This window comes from Amblyomma maculatum, chromosome 3, assembly GCF_055883805.1.
Source record: "Amblyomma maculatum isolate TAMU_Amacu chromosome 3, ASM5588380v1, whole genome shotgun sequence".
Lineage (NCBI taxonomy): Eukaryota > Metazoa > Arthropoda > Arachnida > Ixodida > Ixodidae > Amblyomma > Amblyomma maculatum.
The window spans coordinates 83,098,586-83,116,516 of record NC_139346.1 but is presented as its reverse complement, the minus strand read 5'-3'; the positions used below and the strand labels follow the sequence as shown (position 1 = coordinate 83,116,516).

At 44.2% G+C, this 17,931-nt stretch overlaps 1 protein-coding gene across 2 annotated transcripts; it reads left to right on the top strand.

The window, feature by feature from the left end:
* The first annotated feature begins 837 nt into the window (after nt 1-837).
* On the top strand, nt 838-17,733 carry MED21 (mediator complex subunit 21). Of its 2 annotated transcripts, none has more exons than XM_084597686.1 (4): nt 838-971; nt 1,190-1,301; nt 2,131-2,231; nt 12,497-17,733. In XM_084597686.1, exons 1-4 carry the CDS (start codon nt 930-932, stop codon nt 12,674-12,676), a joined length of 435 nt encoding a protein of 144 aa, XP_084453812.1. In that variant the 5' UTR covers nt 838-929; the 3' UTR covers nt 12,677-17,733. The 2 variants fall into 2 exon arrangements, with proteins under 2 accessions (XP_084453812.1, XP_084453813.1); XM_084597687.1 differs by having other exon boundaries at nt 915-971; nt 1,229-1,301.
* Nucleotides 17,734-17,931: the final 198 nt, after the last annotated feature.

The following is a 17,931-nucleotide window of genomic DNA, read 5'->3' as shown; positions in this document are numbered from 1 at the left end:
CATCGGAAACCCGAATCAGACAAGCTATTCTTGGGTCATGCAGGTGGCTATATGGGTGGCATGTTTGTACAGCTTGGTTAAAAGCAGGGTTTATGCGTCTCGCACCAGCAAGGTTTTGCAACATACACGATATGGTATGTCGCCCGAGTTAAACCAGTTGAAATCAAGCAAAACCATGGAATGCCAAACCATGCAAAACCAGTGGTAATTGCCACGATAATTTACGGTTATAGCACCAAACTGCTCAATCATCTTTTGTTTAGTCTGCCTCTGGCAGAACTTAATGAGAAAACATATATCCCATTAGCACACAAGTCGGCGGCTACGTCCATGGCATCGCGAGTATATCCTTATTAGCTCTATGCATATCCTAGGTAAAAATTATTGCTTCTCGACATTTGGTTTATTGAACTATGTGTCTGGTCGGGCATTCGTTGGTGGGCGGATTTTGTGACGCCACGGTACCACGTTATGGCCGAATTTGCAGGCGCTATCAAATTGCGCAGCACATTCAAGGTCCATGGCACATTGGACTTGGGATTCGAACCCAGTACCTTTGGATCCTGAGTCAGACTCTTGGACTATTCAGGGCATTGAGGTAAGGAAAGCGGATCCAAGCTTTATTTCTACGTCTCATTCCTGCCGACTTGAGCAGAATATATCACACTGTCCTCCCCACGAGCATATGCCTGAAACGGACGATGATTTCGGCGTTGTCATCAGTGTCATAGAAAAGATCCGCACTATGCTTCAGCTGACTGACTTAGGCAATACTGAATTGCAACGATACGAAAGCTAAGAACAAAAGTATAGTGAACTAGAATAACAAACATGTAACAAATGTAAAGCTGATGTATTATGCTCCAGCATTGGCCAAAAGTAGCACATCTGGCTTGTTTCCCTAGCAACATTGTACGTTTATTTACATCATGGCGGACCGGCTGACGCAACTTCAGGATGCCGTCAATGCGGTTAGTCGACCGACTGTGCTTTTCTTACTTTTACGCGTCAATTTTATGCTTGATGCAGTCGAAATATACGTCGTAAAGCAATCATTCAAAACTGAACAGTTTCTGTGATCAATCGTCTAAATGCGATTATAAACCACACACGCGTGTTGCGCCGGGAAATGTCTTCGGCAACAGTTTCGTGTTTATTTTGACCAGTGATTTGTTTTCTTTGGTTGCAGCAAGCGGACAACTTCTGTAATAGTATTGGCATCTTGCAGCAGTACGCAGCGCCGAGCAGCTTCCCGGAGTTCGAGAAGACTGTGTCTAAACCAGGACAACAACCGCAAGAAGGTGAGGCGTACACAACTCGCTCGCTCTGTGCTTGAAAGCGTTCGCCGCAGCGTCCGTCATTTTTCGTCGATCAAGTATGCAGTGTTTGGAACAGAACACTCCTCGAGTGATATTGTCGCGGTCAAGTGTCTTATATAGAATAACCTTTCCCAAGTGCCTTTGTCGGTATCTCTTGTTCTTCCTTTTAAGGCTGAATCGCATGCACGCGAAAACTCACGCGAACGCGAACGCGACGGCGGCACGCGTCGCGCGAAGCCTTCGCGCGAACAGAAATGCATGTGTCGCTTGGCTCGTCGCTCGGATCTGCCGAAATAGAAAATTTCGCTCGTTCGCCCGGAAGTAACCGTACGTCACTGCCGCTCATATTTCACATGCTTTCTTTATTTTGTCGTGTTGCATTGTGATTGTGCATTACCGCGTAAACATTTCGCTTTGTACGAACAATGGTGGATAGCCAAGGATTCAAAGAACGTCTAATCGCAACCGAAACAGTAGAAAAAAGGGGTCACGTGATATATTCGTGCCGATTACAGTGCAAGTTCACACACATTCGATACGGTTTGCTGTAAATACATTTTACTTTGCCATGTTGTCGAAAAATAACGCCAATTCTTGCAATAGTTATGACTCTTGTTAGATTTGGCAATAGTTTTGCGGTGTACTAAGCCACTAAGCCAGCCAAATGCCAGCGTTGTCGTCGTTTCGCTCGGTTCGCGCTGTCGCGTGCATGCGTCTTCCCCAGTAGGCGACGGAGCGAACCATGATCGCTTACGCCGCGCCGCCTTGTCGCTTCGCTCACTTTTTCGCTTACATGCGTTTCCCGCTTTAGATTACCCGCAGCTCTTCGCATCGCTCATAGCTCGGACGGCGAAGGATATTGACGTCTTGATTGACTCCCTTCCAAGTGAAGAAGCCTCGCCGGAGCTTCAGGTACTGTAGCTGTTTTTTCATGTTCCGATGACAGCATGTTGCATTTCTGTGTGCGGTTTAAATGTTCTCCGTTGCTTTTCACTGGGTGAAGTTGTTGACGTGAGTCCGTTTCACAGTACTGAACTACATTGAGTGAGGCCTTGTTCGATTCGTAGTTCCCAAATGTGAGTCACTGGAGCCGCATGCATTGCACCAGTGCTGCGATAAAAAAAAAACAACAACAACAAAAAAAAAACTATCAGATGCGGAATAATAACTAGGTATGCTGAAAATCACCGAGAGGTCTGCGCTTTTTTTTTTTTTTTTGCGCTGATGGAGTTTGATTTTAATTTCAATAATAACTTGATTTCGCATGCATTTCCATAAAAAGGTGCCCTCGTAAAATTTTCTTGAGACTGCACAAAGTGCTGCGCTGCAGTTTAAGCTGGTGAATGAAGTGCTCAGCTATGGACACTGAGCCTTCAGGTGAGCCTTCAGCCTGAGCCTGTGGTGTTGAAAAATTAATTCTTGTCTAGGTTTCAAACACTGTACCACTGCCTTGTTGCGGTGGATATTGTATCACATATGCTGACTATACTGCATCCCAACATTTTTGGCACTGGCGCCAAGGCCACAAAGCCAAAATGCCCTTTGTTCTCCACAGTGGTATATTGCCCTGGCTACAGTTATGTAACAGGCACTTGGTTTGGGCTAGTTGGTAACAATTTCTTGAATACGTAGCGCAAATTAAGACAAGGACAACACAGAAGTAGACAAGACAGAAGTAGATAGCGCCATTCTATTTACGTCTCTGTTGTCCTTGTCCTAATTTGTGCTATGTATTCAGGAAATCCACATTGAGAATGTATCTTTCTCTTTCCCCTATAACTTTTGCCATCCTCCTTTCCTCAGCTATTTGCAAAGCCTCTTCAGATAACCAGAAATGCAAGAAAGCAAACTGGTTATCTGAAGAGGCTTTGCAAATAGCTGAGGAAAGGAGGATGGCAAAAGTTATCTAGGAAAGAGAAAGATACAAGGTTCTCAATGCGGATTTTCAGAAATTGCAAGAAGAGATAAGAATGCCTTCCTGAACATACTGTGCCAAGCAGTTGAGGACAACAGCCAATTGAGGAACACAAGAGCACTGTATAAGACAATCAAAGACATCAAAGGAAGATTCTGTGCTAAGCTGGGCATGATAAAGGACAAACGAGGCAGGGACCTCACTGAAGCCTCAGAGATAAAGAAGAGGTGGCAGGAATACACAGAAAAACTGTACAAGAAGGACCCGGATGTGTAAACCCAACATAAGACGGTTGTGATTACTGATCTCGAGCCGGGCATCCTGAAGAGTGAAGTTGAATGTGTCTTAGCCAACCTTGCTAAGAACAAAGCTAGTGGAACTGATGGCATTCCAGCTGAGTTGCTTCAAAACCTCAACCATGACGACGCTGTTAACGTTCTGTATACATTATGTCAGAAAATTTCGACAACCCTGCAGTGGCCACAGGATTGGAGGAGGTCAGTTTACATCCTCATTCCAAAGAAAGGCAGTACCAAAGATTGTTCCAACTACCGCACGATCGTGCTTATTTAGCATGCTAGCAAGGTGATGTTGAAAATCCTCCATGGTAGGCTGCAGCAGTATGTGGATCGGGAGCTTCCGGACGTGCAAGCTGGGTTTCGCAAGGGCAGAGAAACTAGAGACCAGATTGCCAACCTTCGCTGGATGATGGAAAAAGCAAGAGAGTTCCAGAAACACATCTACTTCTGCTTTATTGATTATGCGAAAGCGTTTGACTGCGTAGGTCACAGATGATTGCGGCAAGCTCTTCAAGAGTTGGGAGTTCCAATTCACCTCATCTGTCTTCTCAGGAACCTGTATGAAGGGCAAGAGGTCGCAGTCAGAACTGGGCATGGTCTTACTGATTTGTTTCCGATCGAGAAAGGAGTGAGGCAAGGCTGCATACTGTCACCCTGCCTATTTAACCTATATGCAGAGTGCATCATGAGGAAGGCCGGTCTGGACGAGTCTTCAGCTGGAGTGAAGATTGCTGGAAAACGTATCAACAACCTTAGATATGCGGATGATACCACTTTAATGGCAGAAAGTGAAGTGGAACTAAATAGACTTCTAATGCGCATACAAGAAGAGAGAGAGAAGTTTGGGCTTAAACTGAACATTAAAAAGACAAAGATTATGACGTCTTGCCCTTTCAAGTCCTGGAGCATCAAGGGACAAGAAGTGGAAGCTGTGACAGATTTTCTCTTCTTGGGCTCCATGATTACCCTGGAAGGAGACTGCAGCCATGAAATTAGGTGACGCCTGCTTCTGGGAAAGAGAGCCATGGCTAGCCTTGACCGCCTAATAAAGAGCAGAGACATTACACTGCCAACCAAGATCCGTATATCTCGTGCTATGGTCTTTCCAGTTGTGATGTATGGATGCGAGAGTTGGACTGTGAAGAAGGTTGACCGCCGCAGAATTGACGCGTTTGAATTATGGTGCTGGTGGAGACTCTTGAGAGTTCCTTGGACTGTCAGAAGATCAAATCAAATCAGTCGATATTGTCGACCATAAACCCTGACTGCTCATTGGAGGGTCAAATTCTAAAGTTAAAGCCCAGCTACTTTGGTCATCTGATGAGAAGAGAGGAGTCGCTGGAGAACGATTTGATGTTGGGAAAGGTTGAGGGTCACTGGAGAAGAGGTAGGCAGCGAACGCGATGGTTAGATGGCATCCTTGAGGCGCTGCAGATGATTTTATGTGATGTTAGGAAGATAGTGAGAGACCGGAAAGCTTGGCGTGATATGGTCCATAGGGTCACAAAGAGTCGGACACGACTGAACTGAACTGATTCAGGAAAAGATACAGTTATGTGTTTTCTAATAGAATGTAGTGTACTGGTGACACTCATTATTTTGGTCATATTTCTAATATGCTGCACATTTTCAACATTAGAGTGAATTTCTTTTTTTTATTGCAACAAATTGGATGCATCCAGTTAAACACAGTTTCCATACCATGGGGCCAGTTACACTATTGATAGAGGGAAGAAATTGCGTGATTAGAAAGGCACTTCGTTACTGCCCTATGGCCAAACTATTTCTGGAGTTACTCAGATGCCCTGCTCTTTTACCTTTCTCGTCGCAGCCAAAAAATGTTTCCTCGAGTATAGGATGGCTAACAGTTGGCATGATGAGGTCAGATGCATAAACCGAAGCTAAAGCAGTGTTATTTCAATGGATCAGGCTAATCAAGATGGAACGGGATTCAAGCAAACAGCTTTTTGTTTCTAGGTGTGGAGCTGCCTTCGGGTGAATGCTAACTGCACTTATTACCCAGTTTGCACATGTTTGCCGATTGCCTGAGCACACTTTGTAGTTGCCTACTTTTCGCCCTGTGCTGCAGCACAAGCAGGAACAGGCTTCAGGCCAGCCTAAATGAGCCTCTCTTGTGTTGTGCACATGGGTGTACAGTCAAAGAAGCCAAGTTTTTATTTTGTCCTTGTATCATTCGCTTTGTCATTTCTGATTGCAGAGTTAAAGTGGGCTGCAGTAACATTGCAAGGACCAAGAAATGTGAAAATCTTTTGAGCGAAGTTCAAATTTATTTGCTCATGAATCAGTAGGTTATTTTGCCTTTGGTAGGGTTTCTTTGCAGGGCAAATAAACGCTCATCTTAGCTTGCTTGAGTGCTCACATTCTTCATTCTCTGGTCCGAGCAAATTACTGCACACTGTTCACGGCACTGACGACCTTACTAGCTGTCTCCATGCAGCATACAGCAGCTTCCAGTTTATCACCTCACAGCATCTTTTCCTCTCTGGCAGGAGCTTTAGGAAATTTCTCTTGTCAAGAGTCAGAGGCTAGTTCGTGTTCTGTGTTATGAAGAACTTAGCGCAAATACATAGACGCGGACGAAGGAAGCGCATATTCACATCGGTCCGCGTCTCTTGGTTGGAGTGTCAAAGACAGAGATGACAACTGCACAATGACAACCAGCATGTCGTTCTTGTTGCATAATATTGGCTAAAACTGCATTTGTCATTGCATAATAAAGCGCAGTGCACATGGTTATATTAGGAAACTTGTGCTGTATAAATACTTACAATTTATATTCAAGCATTTAAAAGCAGTAATAGCTGGCTGCGTTTAATTTAAGCGTCGGAGGAGTTTCTATGCTGCTAGTGTGCTTCAAGACATGTGCACAGTGTATGTCGCATACATATGGACAAATCTGCATCACATATACTTCAAGAATACAGGCCCAGACCAAGCAAGTGAAGTTGCTCCGAGGGCGAGCTACTCCTTGAAGCAGAGGACCCCAGTTTTTTGTGGAATCAAATATGCTTAAAGCGATTCATGGTTACGTGTTCCTTTACCTGGTTGCGTGCTTCAGTCACTGTCTCTTCGTAGCCATGACAGCCTTGGCAAGCATTACAGCACCAGCTGTTAACGCGTAGGTTTCTGGCCTAAATATAGGCTGTCGATGGCAAGGAGTGGCGCGCAGTAGTGCAACCATTCCAACCATATGGACTATCCCAGAGCAGAAGCATAGTCTGCACTGACATTGTAGCAGAATTGACATCACCTGCTTCTCACTTGAAGCCCCTGCATACCGAGAAGTAGGAGACAAAGATGGAGGGAGGAAGGGCAGGACGAAGGCACGGAGGAGGAAAAAGAAACAACCCGTAAATTTGGCCTTCATTAATATGCAAGGGGGTAGAAGTAGAATTAAATGGGATGAAATTCAGGAGCAGCTGCAAACTGGAAATTTTGTAGTATATGGTGTAGCAGAAACCCACCTTAGAGACAGTGAAGAACCTCCACACATTGAAGGATACTCATGGCTGGGGTGCAATAGAAAAGGGAAAGACCGAAAAGGAGGTGGCCTGGGGGCGCTAATCAAAGGCCAAGATTGGAAAAGGATAACAGAAAGCTGCAGAGAACATATATGGCTCCAGGGTAGAGTGGGAAACCTAGATACAATACTAGGGTTTGTTTACCTAAAAACAGGAAATGACTCGAATGAGGAAAATTCAGAACATTTCAGATGTTTAGCTAAAGACATAGAGGAATTTGGCCAGAATAAGGAAGTGATAATCTTAGGGGATATGAATGCCCATATGGAATTTTTTGATGGAGCTACCGATACGACAGGCAAAATGTTAGGAACATTTTGTGAAACCCAGGATCTCACAATAGTTAATTCAGAAATAAAGTGTGAGGGAAAAATAACATGGGAAAGAAATAACTCTCATTCCACAATCGACTATTGTCTGATGTCCCACAAGCTGTATGACAGGTTAGTAGGTATGGAAATTGATGAAGAAGGGGCGAAGAGCTTAGGAAGCGATCACAAAAGAATTAAACTCCAATTTGGCGGGACAGCGGCCGCAACAAAAATGCAGGTATGTGAATGCAACCAGAAACTCAATGATATGCAGTTGGAAAAAGGGTCAAAGCGCATTGAAGACATAGTAAACCAACAACCAAATAGAGAATGGACATACGATGACCTAGTAGAAGTATTTAAAAGAGAGCTAAAAAAGGGCAAGATTAGAAGAGGAAAGAGAAAATATAAACCAAAAAGCTGGTGGGATGCTGAGGTTAAAGCAGCCATAACGAGGCGTCAAGAGGCATCCAGAGAGCACAGATTAGCAAAGAAGAGGGGAGCCACACCAAGGGAAGTAGAATCCAAATGGGAGGAGTACCTTGAGAGAAAAAGGGAGGCGTCAACCTTAATCCAAATCAAAATAGGAAAAGCTGGGGTCCAGTGGATGATGGACATAAGTAAAAAAGATAAAAATGCTGCAAAGAGGTTTTGGAACCACATAAGGCTACAAGCAAAAAAGACGGAAGGGGTCCAACACTCACTGACCACACAGGAAGGAAAAAGAGTGGAGGGAGAGGAAGCACAGGAATATGTTAGGCGCACAATAGAAACAGCCTTTGCCAGTCTGGAAGTGAATGCCGCAGAAGAAATGGAGAATAATGATGACCACAGGGACGAGAAGCAAGAATACAAGGAGATGACAGCAAGACAATGGGAAAGAATAGAACGGAAGGTCCCCTTGGGAACAGCGACAGGACCAGATAGCATACCCATGGGATTGATTACCAGATTAGGACAAAAAAGCAAAGTAAAATTGCGACAGTTGATTGAACAAACAATAAAGGGCGGTCAAGTACCAAAAGATTGGAAATTAAGCAGGATGAGATTAATATACAAAGGCAAGGGAAGCAGAGATAACATAAAGTCCTATCGGCCAATCACAGTTACATCAGTTATATACAGGGTAGCAATGCAGTTAGTAAAAGTAATGATGGAGGAATGGGCAGAAGAAGGGAATATCCTCGGAGAACTACAAAATGGTTTCCGCAAGGACAGAAGACTAGAGGATAATTTATTTGTGGTTACCCAGTGTATAGAAACAGCAGCTGCAAGTCAGAGACCATTATGGATAGCGTTTTTAGATATTAAAGGGGCATACGACAGTGTAGATCAGAAAAAACTGTGGGACCAGTTGAAGGAATATGGCCTGAATAAAAACCTGGTTCAGTTCATACAAGAAGTGTATGCAGATAATGAGGCAGTGATAGTATGGGGGACGGAAACAACAAAACCAGCAAAAATAAAAAGGGGGCTTAGGCAAGGGTGCCCACTGTCACCGCTGCTTTTCATGATATACATGAGCCAAATGGAAAGGCGCCTGGAGGAAAGTAATAAGGGATTCGATGCAAGCTATATGCAGGGAGGACAGAAAGTAACACAAGTTCTACCAGGATTGATGTACGCGGATGACATTGTACTGCTGGCAGATAAGAGGGATGGGTTGCAGGAGCTGCTTAAGATCTGTGGAGAAGAGGGCGAAAAGCTGGGACTGCAATTTAGCAGTGAAAAATCAGGAATAATGGTATTTAATGATGAAAGGGGGGACGTGCTGGAAATACAAGGCACCAAGGTTGAACATGTGGAGAGCTATAAATACCTGGGCATATGGATCAACGAAGGAAAAAATTACCTAGAAAAGCATGAAGGAATTATGATAGACAAAGGGAAAAGGAGTTCGGATATTATGAAACACAGGGCCCTCTGGAATTATAACGGGTATGAGGTTGTTAGAGGGGTATGGAAGGGTGTTATGGTACCAGGACTCACTTTTGGAAATGCAGTCCTGTGCATGAAATCAGAAGTACAGTCAGGCCTTGAAATCAGACAGAGAAAGGTAGGTAGATTGGCATTGGGAGCACATGGCAACACACCTAATGAAGGAGTCCAGGGAGATATGGGCTGGGCATCATTTGAGGTTAGAGAGGCAATTAGCAAACTAAAATATGATCAGAGACTAACCGAAATGGAGGAATCAAGGTGGGCACGAAAAATGTACAAGCACCTCTTCATGAAAAGCCTGAATACGAAATGGACTAACAGAACCCGAAAGCTCAGATTTAAGTACCTAGAGTTTGGAGATACACCGCAGCAAAACAGCAGCATTGAAAAGCAGGTAAAGGAGGCAGAAAGGAAAATGTGGGAGGAAAGAATGCAAGGAAAATCAGCATTGGGTATGTATAGAACTCGAAAACAGGATATAAAGAAAGAAAGTTTATTCGACAACTCACGAGGGAGCTCATTGCTGTTTGAGGCTAGGACAGGGGCCCTCAGAACAAAAACGTACAGGAAAAAATTTCAGGAAGTAGATATATTATGCGCGGCGTGCAGAACTGAGGAGGAAACAACGGAACATGTTGTTCTAAGGTGCCAAAAACTTCATCCTGCCCTTCCCGCGGAAAAAGCAGCAGATCTGGAGAGAGCGCTGGGATTTGCTGGGGAAGATGGACGAATGGATGAGGAACGCGTTCTGATAACAAAAGAGAGATTAGGGGATTGGTGGAAAAAGTCAAGAGAATAAAGAGAGGAAAAAAAAGGGAGGGGGCAGATACGGGCGAATTAGAAGCTAAAAATGGGGAAGAGATAAATATATTTCTTTTAATTTTTTGGCTAGGCGGCGCAAGCTGCCGCCCGATTCAAAGGGCAGAGCCACTATCATCCATCCAGAAGATGCAAACACTTTTTTTTTTAATTATTAGTTGTGCCATTTTTAATGCGATGTCATTAGTTGTGCCATGAAGACGAACACCATGGTAGGAGGGAGGCGGTTTTAGGGGATATTTTCCTTTCAACCTCCTGTGGATCTTAGGGGGTGAGTAGGAAACGCACCTCTCTGCTTTGTAGGGGAGGAGAGACGAGAGATGCCGGGCTGATAATGACTCAGCCAACGATGAAAATGACAGAGGATTATTGGCAGAGTGAATAAAAGAGCTTGCTTAGAGACTTAGAACGGGAGCAGTTAGGGATAAGGGTAGATAGAGAATACCTCAGTAATCTGCGATTTGCTGATGACATTGCCTTGCTAAGCAACTCGGGGGATGAACTGAAAATAATGGTTGATGACCTAGACAGGAAAAGTAGAACGGTAGGCTTGAAAATCAATATGCAGAAGACTAAGGTAATGTTCAACAACCTCGGGAAGGAACAGCAGTTTACATTAGGTAGTGAAGGCAAATATGTCCACTTAGGACAGGTAGTAACCGCAGATGCGGACCATGAAAAGGAAATAACAAGAAGAATAAGATTGGGATGGAGCACATTTGGCAAGCACTCGCAGATTATGACTAGCAGCTTACCGGTATCGCTAAAGAGGAAAGTATATAACAGTTGCATCTTACCTGTACTCACCTATGGCGCTGAAACGTGGAGGCTAACCAAGAGAGTTCTACTTAAGTTGAGGACAACCCAGAGGGCTATGGAACGAAAAATGGTAGGGGTAATATTAAGAGATAGGAAGCGTGCAGAGTGGGTCAGAGAAATAACTCAAGTTACCGACATTCTAGTGGAAATTAAGAAGAAATGGACATGGGCAGGACATGTAGAGCGAAGGGAGGATAACCGATGGTCGCTTAAAGTAACAAACTGGATTCCAAGGGAAGGAAAGCGTAGCAGGGGGCGGCAGAAAGTTAAGTGGGCGGACGAGATTAAGAAGTTCGCAGGGGTCAAGTGGATGCAGATAGCACAGAACCGGTTTAAGTGGAGAAATATGGAAGAGGCCTTCGCCCTGCAGTGGGTATAGTCAGGCTGATGATGATGATGATGATGAATAAAAGAAATGTTTACAAATAGAAATGGGACAAGTGCAGAATCAGAGCTGAAATAGTTTGGTGGCTAAAACACTATGGAATCGGAGTTGGAATCGATTGGTGAGCACCAGAAAAAAATGCTTCCGCCATTTCCTTCCCGTCAGTCCAGTTCATTAGCCTAAATTTTTATTCAGTTTGACAGTGTGTGCTTAGTGTGGCCTAACTGCATTCTTTCTTTCTTCTCACTGATATGTGCAAGGATACATCTGGGAATTTCTTTTTAACATTTTTTTGCGACCTACTTTGCGAAAATGTGACAAAATCGGGATTGATGGCCGGCCATATTTTGTGAAATCAGAATGAAGAACGCAGTAAATAATTTGGTAAACAGCGTCAGTGAAGAAAATTAATTTGTAAAATGTGTTTGCTGCTGCTCGCATTTCAGCGTTGGTTGGCATGAATTGTGACAGACCACTCACTGGGTATCCTCAGCACCTTGTCCAAGATTGAAAAGAACGCACCGTGCACCTTGAAGGGCAATATTTTCTCTAGGTTTGCATTGACCTTCAGTAGTGAGATGTCTTTTCACTAATGGTAAAAGTATGTAACGTGTGTCAGTTGCGGAATTCAAACTGATATAGTTTTTTATTAAGTACTAATCGACTACTTCTGCAGTGGCTCAGTCAGTGCAGTATTCATTGGCTGCGCCCAAGGTTACAGCATCAAATTCCAAGCGTGGCAGCTGTATTTCAAAAGGAAAAAAAAGTAAGAGACAACCGTGTGCTGTTTAATGCCAGTGCACAATACAGAACCTCAGGTATATAGTTATTTTATTTATTTCAGGATACGGGTGGGTGCAAGATGCAGTCAGATTCTGGATACAACAGTTGAAAATGATCCGGAATCTTCCAGTGTGGCTTCCTTCATAGACCACATGTAGTCTAGGGAAATTTAACCCCACTCAGAGTACCATACCATACTATACCAGTGACAGTATCCTGAATTAGATTGTGCTGTGTGCATGCAGTATCGAATTTTGTCTCTATTTGAGCTTTATGGCGCATTGCTTATTGGTCGCTTAAAGCCTCCTTTTGCTGCTGCTGGTATGGTCTCTGTGTGGTTATGGTGGGTGGTGACGGGTGCAGGCGGCCAACCTTCGGCGGCTGGAGGTGGAGAACCAGGAGGCAGCCCGGCGGCTGGAGGAGGTGGTGCAACAGGGGGAGGCACTGCTCGAGCAGATCCAAAAAGCCCTGCACGACATTGCCGAGTCACAGCTGAGCATGCAGCATCTGGACGATGGGACGCCGCCGCCACCACCTAGCTGAGCCACACACTGGCCGGCTAAAGCAGTGCCAGTGACACGTGTGAACTTTTTCCAAAAGAACTGCACTCTCCAAGGCGCCTCCTGTGAGCAACCTTTGACCCAAAGTGAAGCAGGAGGTGGTGTGTCCTTGCAAGTGCGGGTTCGGCCCAACTTGTTAACTCAAAAGTGGGTGCTCCGTGCTGTTCTAGGATCTGTACATTTGTTGAGCTTTCTCCATTTTTGTCTCTCTGTTCTGTGTTTGCTGCTTTGACATAAAGGACTTTTTTTTTTTTTTTTTTTTTCGTGCAAGTTTTGCAGTTTACCACTTGTCACAGTGGCTTGCTGGCTGTGGGGTTCAGATGGTGAGCCGAAGACCAAGGATTGAATGCTGGCCATAGTTTTCACATTTCAAGAGATGAAAAGTAGAAAAGACACCCATATGTTGTGCAAAGACAGTGTGTGTTAAAGAACCATAGGTAGCCTAAATTTATCCAGAATCCTTCTTTACAGTGCCCTTCGTAACCCATGTTAGGTAGTATTACATATGCTTTGGTATGCTAAGTACCACATACCTTACCTTGTACCATTCCACACCTGCCGTTTATTGCTTTTCTGTTTATTTTAAGAGTGGTAGCTGACTCACTTTTCAGCGACAAAAAAAATCTGTGACATTTAAGTAGATCATGCTTGTTGAGGATGTGATAGTACTGAAGTCTTAAGTCGACTTAGCCTACTTTTTTTTTATCATCATTGCTCGCTGCATACCCTCAGTCAGTGCAGCTAGCTCAACAGTGTCATGTGACCTGCACACCTGCTAACTTGGTCATATGGCTTCACGACGCCACGCATCCCATGCCATTGTTGGATGATGTTGCACACCGCTCAGCCAGTGAGAGCCGAGTGAAGCCAGACATTGCATTTTTTTCTGCTTCTAATGCTATCAAATTAATAGGGGCTTGATCTTATACTGGCAGTGTAGCTATTTGGCCGTGTTGAATCAGTTTTGAAGATGCGAGACCAAACCATTGATTATTGGCTGCAGTGGCTCTCTCATGCCAGTAGGAGCCAACGTAATGGCATCTGTGAACTAAGATATCACTGTGCATGTTTGGCAACACTGGGTGCTCAGGTTTACGTCAGGGTGCTCCAAAACGGCACTTGTCTGCGATTATTGGTGCCCTAGCCGATTCCTCAACTCTCGGTTGATATATTTAATGTGGCGTGCACATACACTTCTAGGGACTTCTCGGGCAAGCTGCGTTGGTGCTGCTCAGTGCGAGGAGCTTGCAAATGAAGGAGAAAGGAGCTTGCTTTCAATAGGAGGGTTTTCAGTCTTCTTTATGCTGTCATGTAGCAACTGCCTGCATGGCATTAGAGTCCAGTATCCTCTTTTTGGCTTGCAGCGAGTTCACTGAAGGTACTGGTTAAAGTAAATAGGTTGGAGTAATGAACGGGAGAAGGCTAAGCCTAACTATTGTGTTTCTAATTTTTGTGCTCATATCATGCTGTTGAGAAAAGATTTTGCGGTGACAGCTCCTATGGCACCCTGCGAATTCAAACGCGTACCTCATAATTTACAGGGTTGCAATGTCCATGGATCGCAGTGTCATAGTTTATCAGATTCAAATGGACGAAGGGTTTCTGCTGATTGGACAGCCCTTTTTCTCTGCCACTGATGTCTTGACACAGATGAGGAGCAGAAACTAGATTGTTATGGCTCGTATGCCATAGCCTGCCAAGCTTTGGCCGTTAGTAAGGCTAATATGGCATAAAATTAGCTTTCCATCTCATTATTGGAAGCCGCAACATTTACGTACCTTCATATCTGCATAGGGACAAGGCGGGCAACGTAATCACGAATATGGACAAGGTAGTCAAAGTAGCCGAGGAGTTCTGTACGGTTCTCTACAGCAGCCAAAGTAGTCGGAACAAGAGTGGCAGTAGGGAAAGGCAGTCAGACGTTCTGCCATTGACAAAGGACGAGGTTAAGAAAGCATTAGAAACTATGAAAAGGGGGAAAGCAGCTGGAGAGGATCAGGTAAGTATAGATTTGTTGAAGGACGGAGGTGATACAGTGCCTGGTGTCATTGACGGTACCGGAACCATGGAAGAATGCAAACATTATCAATTCATAAGGAAGGGGACGCTAAGGACCTGAAAAATTACAGACCAATCAGCTTACTTTCTGTTAGGTATAAGGTATTTACTAAGGTAATCACTCCTTGAGGCGCTGCAGATGAAGTTATGTAATGTTAAGAAGATAGTGAGAGACCGGAAAGCATGGCGTGATATGGTCCATAGGGTCACGAAGAGTCTGACACGACTGAACTGAACTGAAAGGTAATCGCTAATAGAATCAGGAAAACCTTAGACTGCAATCAAACAAAAGATCAAGCAGGTTTTCGGAAAGGGTACTCTACTATCGATCATATCCATACCATCAACTAGGTGATAGAAAAATGCTGGAAATAAAACCAACCCGTATACATAGCATTCATTGATTACGAAAAAGCATTTGACTGAGTAGAAACCTCGGTGGTCATGCAGGCATTGTGAAATCAGGCTGTAGATGAGCCATACGTGAAAGTGCTGGAATATCTTTATAGTGGCTGCGCAGCAGCCATAGTTCTGTATAAAGAAAGTAACAAAATTCCCATAAAGGTGTTAGGCAAGGAGACACAATCTCCCCAGTACTATTCACAGCTTGCTTAGAGGAAGTATTCAGAGACTTGGAATGGGAGCAGTTATGAATAAGGGTAGATGGAGAATACGTCGGTAATTTGCGATTTGCTGATAACATTGCCTTGCTAAGTAACTCGGGGGGGGGGGGGGGGGGGGATGAACTGCAAATAATGATTGATGACCTAGACAGGAAAAGTAGAAAGGTAGGCTTGAAAAATCAATATGCAGAAGACTAAGGTAATGTTCAACAGCCTCGGGAAGGAACAGCAGTTTATGTTAGGTAGTAAAGCACTGGAAGTAGTAGGCGAATATGTCTACTTAGGACAGGTAGTAACCGTAGACCCGGACCATGAAAGGGAAATAACAAGGAGAATAAGATTGGGATGGAGCGCATTCAGCAAGCTCTCACAGATTATTACTAGCAGCTTACCGGTATCGCTCAAGCAAAAAGTATACAACAGTTGCATCTTACCTGTACTCACCTATGGGGCTGAAACATGGAGGCTAATGAAAAGGGCTCTACCTAAGTTGAGGAGAACGCCGAGAGCTGTGGAATGACCAAATGATAGGGGTAACGTTATGAGATAGGAAACATGCAGAGTGAGTCCGAGAAATAACTCGTCACAGACATTCTAGTGGAAAGCAAAAAGAAGAAATGGGCATGGGCAGGACACGTAGTGCGAAGAGAGGATAACAGATGGTCGTTTAGGGTAACAACTGAATTCCATGGGAAGGAAAGCGTAGCACGGGCGGCAGAAAGTTAGGTGGACGGATGAGGTTAAGAAGTTCGCAGGGGTCAAGTGGATGCAGCTAGCACAGGACCAGGTTAATTGGAGGAATGAGGGAGAGGCCTTCGCCCTGCAGTGGGTATAGCCAGGCTGATGATATCTGCCTAAATCTATTTTCACTGTGCCTTTCAACAGCAAGGCCTAGGCAACAGTAAAAAAGAAAACTATCCATCCGTGTTGTGTTGGTACGATAGCACCAAGATATAATTGTGCAGTTAACGGTGCTATTTGCTTCTTACTCTCACATACGTAGCTGTGTAATCAATTGTTCAAGTGATAATGACCTGACCAGAAAATAATTGAGGTACGCTATTTCGCTGGCTATCATAGGTCTAACTGGATATCCTTCCCGTCATTGTTTAGCAAAACGGGAATTGTGCGCTAGCCCTGCTATTCTGATATTGGTGCTGGGCGCTTTCAACACAAATCCATCTGGCATGTGTAGGAGTTCCTTGGTTCTCTCTTATAGACCGTTTTCGCGGCGAGGAGGAGAATAGCCTCGAATTAAAGCGCGCAGCGCCGCTCCTCCTCTCTGGTATGTGGAGATGCGGTGATAGCAGCAGGGGCGCAGGGCATTTTAGGTGGAAATCTCATGCGTTGCGCAGTCTTTTTGCACACAAATTGTCTTGAATAGCCGCAAAGTGTCTAAGCTGGTTAGCTGATGCGAGTGATGCGAATTATTTATAGCCTTTTTATATTTTGCTACGCTTTTTACATTCCCCTTTCTTTCCTTCCTTTCCAGATCTTTTTATTTCCGCCGGCTGCAGTTTATCTGCTAAGAGGTTCCGCAGCTAAAAAATCCTTTTCTTTACGCTGTTACTCGAATTAACAAGAAAATAACAACTAAAAGGAGATGAATAATAGAAGTTAAAGGAATAACAGCGGTGAGGCGCGTGGCGCTCTATACACTGTTCCAGTTGCAACTCTTTCAATTGGGCGAAGACGAGCAGCCTCTAAATTTCAAGCCCCAACCGAAAGCGTTTTGGGAAACAATGCAGATGATATTCCTTGCGACAGATATTTACTTGGTGCCGCCTGGGAAAGAACTATTTCGACGCAGTCACCTGAGGTTTATGAAAGTATGAAAGAATGTGCCCCCACTTGAAGACGATGCCTAATAATCTGGTTTTTAATTTATTATTCAGTAAACCAGCACTACATATTTTGTTTAGAACACGCATCTCGTAAGCTTTTGTTGCCGATAATAAAGGGGAATATGGTCATGCAATGGGAAAACCAACGATTTCTTGAAGCAAGCAAATCTTGCGACGACAAATGGGCTATATAATTGTTGTTAAAAGCAACTTTCACTGATGCCATTATGGGACATAATTTAAGGTCATTATTCCATAAGTATCAATTGTACCTTTTCTCTTTTACCTGGATGTCAGCATGACAGCAGCATCAGATGCACGCAGCTAGCTGCCACTCAGAGAAATTTCAGGATAGCATCTCCTGCCGTTGACAGCAGTCATCGCCACTCCCCACACGCACATACCGACAAACCGGTGGCTGAGTCATGTAGGCAATGCTGAAATCCGATTGTCTGGTAGTAGACGCTTGAACGTCTCGCCACAGCTGTCACTCAACAAAATTAGCATAGGGCTGAGTAAATGGATAAGAAATGGATAATGGATCCTTATGAATAAAACCCCGGTGAAGGTGTGAGAACTCCCGCAATAGCCGCCCAAGCAGTCAACAGTATATGAATGATCGGCTGACCCAACAAATGTAGTGCAGTTAGCATTGCTTCTAAACAAGAGATGAAATGGCTCCATTAGCTTTCTTTCATTGCTCAAATTGTTAT

Bases quoted from the DNA above. Each gene is read 5' to 3' on its own strand.
- MED21 (XM_084597686.1), top strand. From the start codon at position 930: ATGGCGGACCGGCTGACGCAACTTCAGGATGCCGTCAATGCG. The intron at 972-1,189 runs GTTAGTCGACCG...CTTTGGTTGCAG, and splicing joins TTCAGGATGCCGTCAATGCG to CAAGCGGACAACTTCTGTAA. The intron at 1,302-2,130 runs GTGAGGCGTACA...TTCCCGCTTTAG, and splicing joins AGGACAACAACCGCAAGAAG to ATTACCCGCAGCTCTTCGCA.